This window comes from Anser anser (assembly GCF_964211835.1).
Source record: "Anser anser genome assembly, chromosome: 2".
NCBI classification, from domain to species: Eukaryota; Metazoa; Chordata; class Aves; order Anseriformes; family Anatidae; genus Anser; species Anser anser.
Window position 1 is genome coordinate 1,824,542 of NC_139721.1, and position 8,018 is coordinate 1,832,559.

Sequence of the window (8,018 nt, forward strand, 5' to 3'; positions counted from 1 at the left end):
CACTCTCAGTCAGTTCCTGCTAGAATAACTGGCAATGAGAATTAAAAATGAGTCTTAGGAGAAATGGGAGAAGTGGGAGCTTGCAGGCATGGATTTGGTTTCCAAGTAGAGGTTTCTGAATGCACTCTGAAAACATGGGAGGTGGAATTTCTTCCGACAGATGCATTTGCCAGGGAATGCTGATTCTGCAGAATTAAACCCATCCGTGGTATACAGAGTTTGTCAAACTTGCATTCCCAGGCTCCCTCAGCAGCCAATTTCACAAGCTCCCTCCCCCAGTGCTCTCTGTCCAGCTCATTTTCTGAAGGGCTTTGCTATTTCTGAATAATTTCTGAAAAATTCTGAATTTGCCCAGCTGAACTTGGGTTGCTTCTGCCAACCTTTCTGGTAGACCACCCTATGCTTTGAAGACCCATCCTGCCAAGCATCCCAGGTCGTCCCACGCCACTCCTGCTACTGGGCTCTGCACCTTCAGACTTTCCAACCCTCTATGTCCAATCACTTTTGGGCTCCAGTAAACAGGTCAGGAAGTTGGTTACCTACTTGCCTGGGTCTTGCAAGCAGAGGGCTGTGCATGCAGCAGGTCTATAAATGAAGAGGAGGCATCATGCATGCAGGGGTCTTGCATATGTACAGGTTTGTGTATGCAGGGTTGCATGTATGAAGGGAGTCCTGCACACAGGGATTTCCATGCACATGTTAAGTATGCACACGAGGCAGTTGTGGATGTGTCAGGTGTGTGTGCACACAGGAGATCTGTGCCTGTACGGGGGCATAGATCACGGAATCATTAAGGTTGGAAAAGCTCTCCAAGATCATCTGGTCCAACCATCACCTACTAACAATGTCACCCACTAAACCACATCCCGAAACACCACGTCCCTTTCCTTAAACACCCCCAGGGACAGTGACTCCACCACCTCCCTGGGCAGCCCGTTCCAATGCCTGACTACTCTTTCTGAGAAGAAATGTCTCTTAATTTCCAACGTAAACCTTCCCTGGCGCAACTGGAGGCACATGCAGTGGGTCCTCCTGCCTGCAGTGAGTTGTGGATGCAGAGGGTTGCTCAAGAAGCACGTTGTACACGAGTGAGGCCCTGCATGCAGGGGGGTCCTCCTGCTGACGGCTCTTCCCCCACGGAAACAGAGGGGACCGGAAAGTGCTGAGGAAAAAGCCTTGAAGGGAAAGCAGGGAACTGCAGGACCAAGGCAGAACTGCCTCTCCTCCCGCACTGCTTTCGGTCACCCAGCGGGCCGTACGTAGGCATAAAAAGCCGCACCCGCGCGGAGGGGGGGGGGCTACATTTCCCCGGCTCCGGTACTCCGGAGCGGGGAAACGAAACCTGGCGCGCCCGGGCATGAGGCGGGGTCAGGCGGCGCGGGGCGCAGGGGCGGCCCGCTGGGCGGAGCGGGTGTCCTTTCCCCGCCCCCGGCGCCCAGACCTGCCGCCAGCCTTGCGCGCAGCCCGTCGCCCTGCGCAGCTCGCCGGCCCCACCGCCGCACCATGAAGGCGCTTCTGCTCGCCGTGTTGGCTGCGGTGCTGTGCGTGGAGAGAGGTAAGAGGTGGGGGCTGCTTCCTTCCTCCCACTCCGGACGCTACCACCTCTTCCCAAGGTCCTCCAGTGTTTTGTGTTTTTTTTTTTTTTTTTGTTTGCCCAGCCCCCGGTTTGGGGGGAAATTATTGAAGGGGGGGCTTGGGAGGAGATGCTGCGTCTTGCAGGGGGTGCTTTGGAAGTTGGAAGAATGCGGGGGGGGGGGGGGTGAGGGTTGCGGAAGGGCTGGGGGGACGGGACTGAGCCGTGCTGGGGGTTGGCGGAGGTTTGAGGTGATGGGGGTCTTCCCAAGACCTGCCTCTCGGCAATGTCTCCCTTGCAGCAGGAACTTCGGGGCTTCCGTGCATGTATATATGGGTGTGTGTCTCTAGCTGTGTACGTCTATATTTTGGAGCTTTTCCCAGTTGCAGCTCGAACAAAGACCAGGGATGGCTCCGCTCCCCCTTTCGGTGCAGCGAGCCGGGATAACGGCGCTGAAATGGGCTGAGATGCTGCCGAGGGGAAGGAGGGTGGAGGGGAGACGGAGCCCAGCCCCGACAATGGCAGATGGAGCAAAGTCTGGGTAGAACCACTTGTGATCCTGGCTCCTGCCGTTCCCTAGCATCCTTAGGGACAGCCTGGGGTTACCAGCATGTGGGGAGGTGACCCCCAAGAGAGAGGGCCCAGTGGAGCACTCCTGGGGCTGCCACTGAAGCTGGGGAGAATGTGCTTCCTGTTGCTGGGTGTTAAACTGCAAGTTGGCCAAGTCACAGGTCCGTAATCCCCATGACTCCATTTCTGCCTTTCCAAACTCCATGGGGCTATGCAAAACCCTGTATTGTTTCCATATGTCACTGCTTGGAGAAGCCAAACAAAGAGCAAACAGGAGAGTTCTTGGTCGTCTGAGACTCTGGCTCAGGAAACACAGACCCTTCCTGCCTCCCCAGGACACCAATAAGAAGAAACTAGTTAGTTTTCTGCCTTTCTTGTGCCCCCCTCTCCATGGGGTCCATGAAGCAACTGGCAATTCAAGATCTGGGTCTCCATCAGAGCCCAAGCCCAGCTGGTGTGTGCTCAGTTCCAGCCGGGCAGATGGGCAGTCCAGGCCCAGGCAGGAAGGGGGTTAATGCTCTCCCCCTCCCCCCAAAAAACACCTTTCAGCATAAGAGTAAGTTCCCAGCCAGGCAAAAGGGTTTCTTAACCAGGCTGCTTTTTCCCCGAACACTTCCAGCATATCAAGGGAGTTTTTTTGCAGAAAAGCTTTGCCCACTGTTCAAAGTGCCCTGAAGATCTGGCATATGGTATATAAGGATCTATAAGGATCTTGTCTAAGAGCAATGTAAAGGAAAGAACATTTGACATAGAGACTGAACGGAATTGCTGCTGAAGCAACAGCATTTTTCACTGGGGCTGCTGAGCTTTGGAGTGAGCTCTTAAAGGCTTTTTTTTTTTTTTTTCTTTCCCCTTTTTCCTGCATTGCTCTTTGCAAGAATGGATTCAACCTCTTATCTGAGGAATTACCCCAAATGATCTGCTTTTGGAAGCCCTTTGTTCCTCCAAAGAGCTGAACAGCAAACAAATAAACACATAAATTCTTCACATTGAAGAAAACTGCCTTTTCTAGATGGTGAAAACGAGGCTTTTCTTATGCATTGTTCAGACTTAGGCTTTTTTTTTTTTTTTTACAGCCTTGAGCTCCAACTCTTAGCTCTGTCTCCAGCCGTGTAAAATAATTCTGTTCCCCTCTTGTGCCTTTTGTCTAAAGCACGCAGCCTGCTTGCTCTCTTCACTCTGCAGTGGGTCCTTTAGTTATCTGTTTTGCTTAAGCAAAAAGCAGCAGGAGTTAAAACTGAATGTTTCCGCTCCTAAACTATACTGAAAGACTCGCCCATCCTGGAAAGATTTAGTCTACATTAAGACAAGGAGTAATAGGTGTGAAAAAGGACAAGGTGTGGACAGGACAGAGTATTAAAGATATAGATTTAGCGGTAGAAAGTTTCATGCCTGGAGGCGTTTTTGTTTGCATATACAAATACTTCAGATGTGTTCGCATCTGAAATCTTTAAGGCTTAATGTATAGCACTGCACTGCTCAACTTGTGCATTCAGCATGGTGAGCAAATACATACGGGGACACATGTGCTGCCATAATGTCCATGGGAAGCCTATAATCCACTTCATTCCTGCTTGCAGATGATTCCCCTGAGATGGGATGAGTCACTTTGCCTCCTCGGGCCTCAGTTTGCCATCAGGGTGGTTGCAAGGGGAAGGGTTTGGGACAGGTCACCTGAGACTTGAGAGCAAAGACATGGGGAAGAGGGGAAAGGGAGAGAGCCAGGCTTCTCTTCAAGTCCCAGCCTGAGTTTGCAGCTGAGTTTTGGCCAACGAGATCAAAAAATACCACGCATGGAAATGCTTTGAGGTTTCAGCAAGGGACAACAACAGCTTGGTTGGCCCTGTCCTCCTCCCCTGTCCTTGGGGCAACGTCCAGTGACGAATCTCACCTGAGGCCTTTGACTCAACTGGTGGCCCTGTAATCCTGGCTGCGCTGTGTAGGTTGTGGCTGCCGTGCTGGCACGCTCAGGTAACTCTGCTTTGTTGCAAGGATCGTTGGCAGACTGATGATCATGGAAAGCTGTATGAGACAGCCCAGGAAATTCTTGCTAGGGGGTTGTGGTGTCGATTTTGTCTCCAGAGTCATCCAGCTGCTCTGGTGTGACACTCAGGACCTCCCACTAACCAGCTTTAATCTGTTTTCGTGAGATATGCTATTATGTTTTTGTTTTCATCCCCTGCCTTGGCCGTGGCTGCTCAAAAGTCATTCTTCTGAGCACAATTGTTATTTTTTTCCAATTTTCCTGTGAAGGGCTTTTTTATATTTTTCTGAGAGAAACAGGATTGAGAAGGACCTCAAGAGGTCAGGCAGGCCAGTGGCGGAGCAGGACAGCTGTTATTAATATTTATCCAACTTGCTCTTCAAAATACACCACAGCAGGGACTGCCAAGCCTTAGCAAGCTCTATCAGGGCTTCTCCAGCATCGCCTCCTTAGGGAAATTTGTTTGTCCTGGGGTTGGAAGGGGTAGGAGCAGGAATGAGGCAGCCTTGCGCTTCCCGTCCTGAATTTGCCTCCCCTCCATTTTGGATCCTATAAACACGGAAGAGAAAGGCAGGGCCTCATGGAAGGGTTTGCAGTCTGAGGGCTCCAAAATCAGAGCCCGTCAAGCGTTGGGAATGGCCCCGATCTGTCTGCGTATGTAGGTCAACAGTTGCAGTGTGAATGTGAAGTTCTTATATGTAAAATACAGAGAAGATCATCCATCCACTGCAAAATACACAAGTCCATGCTGAGTCACTAGTCCAGGCAGTTTCTGTGACCATTTCCCTCCACTGAATGCTATTTCCCAATCTTTCCCTTTTCTTGGATGTGGGATGGGAACTAGTTGGTGCAATCCATCCTGCTGGTGCAGGGTTGACCACGTTTGGGAACCTGCCCTGTAGGAAGTCATGCTTCTCTGCTCTTCCTCTGCCCCAGATTAGAAAGGTTGGTTGCATATGCTGCCTTCATAGTGCTGTGACTCTCAGGGTAATGGGGCATTGCAAGTCCTTGCAGGTCTTGCTGCAACGCTGGGCTTGCTTTGGCTGGGAAATCGTTTCCACCATGTACTCAAGCATAGCCTAAGCATTGTGCCCTGCTGCCAGAGGCAGGCCACGAAAAGCTCAAACCTGTTGTCACACCTGGAGTAGTTCCCATTGGTGTCCAGGGTAGCAGAAGTGAATAAGCCCAAATCTCAGGTTCCAGCCTGCAAGCCTGAACCTGCCTTCGGGTTGGCAGCCGCTGCTTGGGCCAGCTCTTGGTGCAAACAAGACAAGAGCATGCCATAAAGCACCAGGCTGACCTCCAGTTGCATTGAGGCTTTAGCTGGAAGTTAACCCAAGTGAAATCTTAAAATGTATCCCTTATGCTTGAACCCTCGGACAAATCTGGGGGGCAAAAAGGCTATCACAGATCGACGCAGCCTGAACAGCAAGCGCGGGCTGTGGCTGGATGCGGTGAGTGCTGCGTGCTGGAGGTGGAGACCTCCGAGCAGTGACGTCTCCCCACCAGCCCCTAACTGAGCTGTGCCTTTCCCTTGCAGCCCACACGCTCATCTGCTTTTCCTGCTCGGATGCATCCTCCAACTGGGCCTGCCTGGCGCCTGTCAAGTGCGGGGAGAATGAAAAGTACTGTGTGACGACGTATGTCGGAGTGGGACTCGGTGAGTGGGGACGGTTCTTCTGCTCTTCCTAGCAGCTCTCCGGGATCACGTGGGGAAGTGTGCGAAGGTTTTCCTTCCTCTGGCTGGAGAAAGGAGAAAGTTCTGTGCGGCAGCTGTGTCGGACCATCCTAAAGGCATTTTGCAAGAGACGTGCTGCCAAACCAAGTCACATTAAAGCCCACGTGTCTGCAGTGGTGCCAGGAGTCCGAGGGGAATATAGGGGTGGAGAGAGGAGGTTGCTGGTGAAAGGGTCAAGGGTGTTGCAGGCTTCCTCTGCAGGAAAGCTCCAGGGTTACTCTTCCTGATTTTGCTCTGTGCTAGCTCGTGTTGTTTGTCCCTGGGTCCTGCCTGTGATTTTTTGCCCTCTGTAGGCATGGTGGGATTGCCAGGAACTTGCAGATTCCCTCCCTAAATGCCTGCTTTTCACAGAAGGAAAAAAGCAACAAGAAAGCTCCAGGGGATCTCCCAGAGAGGCAGCCTGCTCTGGCAGGTCTCCTGGTGGCATTGCAGAACCCGCATCCCATCCTGGCTTGCCCTGCTCTCCTTCAGCCTCTCCTTCCAACATGCAGGAGAGAAGAGTGTTGCATGCCCGAATTGCAGAGCCCATAATGTGGGCGGCTTGTGCATGCACAAATGGAGGCCAGGAGCTTTTATAAACCTGTCATCTTAGCACACAGTGCTAATGGCTTCCTATTTCTTGAGCTTGCTGCAAAATGCGAGCTGCGCCTCTCTCTCAGCTGAGCTTGTAACATGATGTTTGCTCACGAGTCCCTCTCTGGCTTTCCCCATTTCGCTTGAGGAGCCTCAGGGTCAAGCTTGAGTGGGATTTTTGACATTCTCCACCAGAGCTGTGGCAGTCAAATTTTGGCCAGCAGCCTGGAAGGGCTGTCCCTGGGGTGTTGTACAGTCTCTAGGGGCGGTGTGGAAAGTAGGCGGGGATGTTTCTCGAAGTGTGTGGGCTAGCTGAGGTTGTCGAGAAGTGCTACATCCTCACTGTGCTGCCTGTGACACTCCAGCTTTTTCGGTGCTGTTGTTTCCTTTGCAGCACAGATCAAAAAGCTGAAAGGTTTTAAACCCGTCTGCTTTCTGTTTTTCTTCCTCTCCCCTTCACAACTGAAATTCAGGCAGCAGTTCTGGCCAGTCCATCTCCAAAGGATGCTCTCCCATTTGCCCCAGCGCTGGGATTAACGTTGGCATAGCGGCTGCCTCCGTTTACTGCTGCGACTCCTTCCTCTGCAACATCAGCGGCTCCAGCAGCGTGAAAGCCAGCTACACCGTCCTGGCCTTGGGCATCCTGGTCAGCTTCTTCTACATCCTCAGGGCTCGCGAGTGATGGGGCTGGCTGAGGAAGAGCCGGTGCCCTGGGGACGATGCGGGCTCCCCCGGCGAGCCCACCTCTGCAACGTGGCGCCCCGTCTTCCATGGGCTGCCGCGGGTCTCATTAGCCAATATCTTCTCTATCGCTGCCCACAAGGAGATCCTCTACTTCTCAGCAGGCCTCCGCGGTGGTCGTTTCCCAGACTTTATGCTCTTCCAGCACCAGAGACCTGGGCGGTTGGGCCCAACCGTTCTTCTCCTCTTCCTTCAGACATACCCCGCTGCACTCTTGCACCTCCCGGTGGATTGTTTCAGAAGGGTTTCTGCTTTTTTACCTGTTTCCCCCAGTTTCTAAGGTTGCTTAAATCAAGGTTGGGACTCACCAAGAAACGATTGCCCCCAGACACCGCTCTGCCAAGCGTTCAGATGGTCCTGCCTCCATGGAGATGCCTGGCACCAGCGTGCCCCAACATGAGGTTGGCCCGGGCACGGGGAATGCATGACCCCAAGGGAGACACATTCCTGGGCCCTGCAGCTGGAGTCTCTTTTTATAAATTTCTTCCAACCCTGGGCTGCCTTTTTCTGGAAAACAAATGACGTGTACCTTGTCCCTCTGAGCTCTGTAAGTGCCAGACCTGAATAAACATGCTCCTGTTGTTACCTGAGCTGGGACGTGTGCTGTGTGTTTTTCCTTGGTGCCACCAGAGAGATTAGGAACACTGTTACAGAAAAATGTTTTGCATGGCATGAGGGCCTCTTACCCTCTCGAGTGGCTTCTGGGTGCTCCATCTCAGCAGTTCATCTCTGAGCAGCAAGCTCACCTCCTCCCTGTCCCTCACCTTTCCGTGGGCCCTGATAAAATACCCCATGGGCAGCTCTTTCCACATCTCTTGAGCATCGCCTTTTCCAGGTGC

The 8,018-nt window shown here is 52.5% G+C and overlaps 1 protein-coding gene across 1 annotated transcript; it reads left to right on the forward strand.

The window, feature by feature from the left end:
• The first annotated feature begins 1,361 nt into the window (after positions 1–1,361).
• Positions 1,362–7,769, forward strand: LOC310894527 (lymphocyte antigen 6E). Its single transcript, XM_083824740.1, has 3 exons — positions 1,362–1,555; positions 5,668–5,787; positions 6,912–7,769. The coding sequence occupies exons 1-3, from the start codon at positions 1,504–1,506 to the stop codon at positions 7,118–7,120; spliced, it is 381 nt and encodes a 126-aa protein (XP_083680866.1). The 5' UTR covers positions 1,362–1,503; the 3' UTR covers positions 7,121–7,769.
• Positions 7,770–8,018: the final 249 nt, after the last annotated feature.

Bases quoted from the DNA above. Each gene is read 5' to 3' on its own strand.
- LOC310894527 (XM_083824740.1), top strand. From the start codon at position 1,504: ATGAAGGCGCTTCTGCTCGCCGTGTTGGCTGCGGTGCTGTGCGTGGAG. The intron at 1,556-5,667 runs GTAAGAGGTGGG...TTTCCCTTGCAG, and splicing joins GGTGCTGTGCGTGGAGAGAG to CCCACACGCTCATCTGCTTT. The intron at 5,788-6,911 runs GTGAGTGGGGAC...ACTGAAATTCAG, and splicing joins GTATGTCGGAGTGGGACTCG to GCAGCAGTTCTGGCCAGTCC.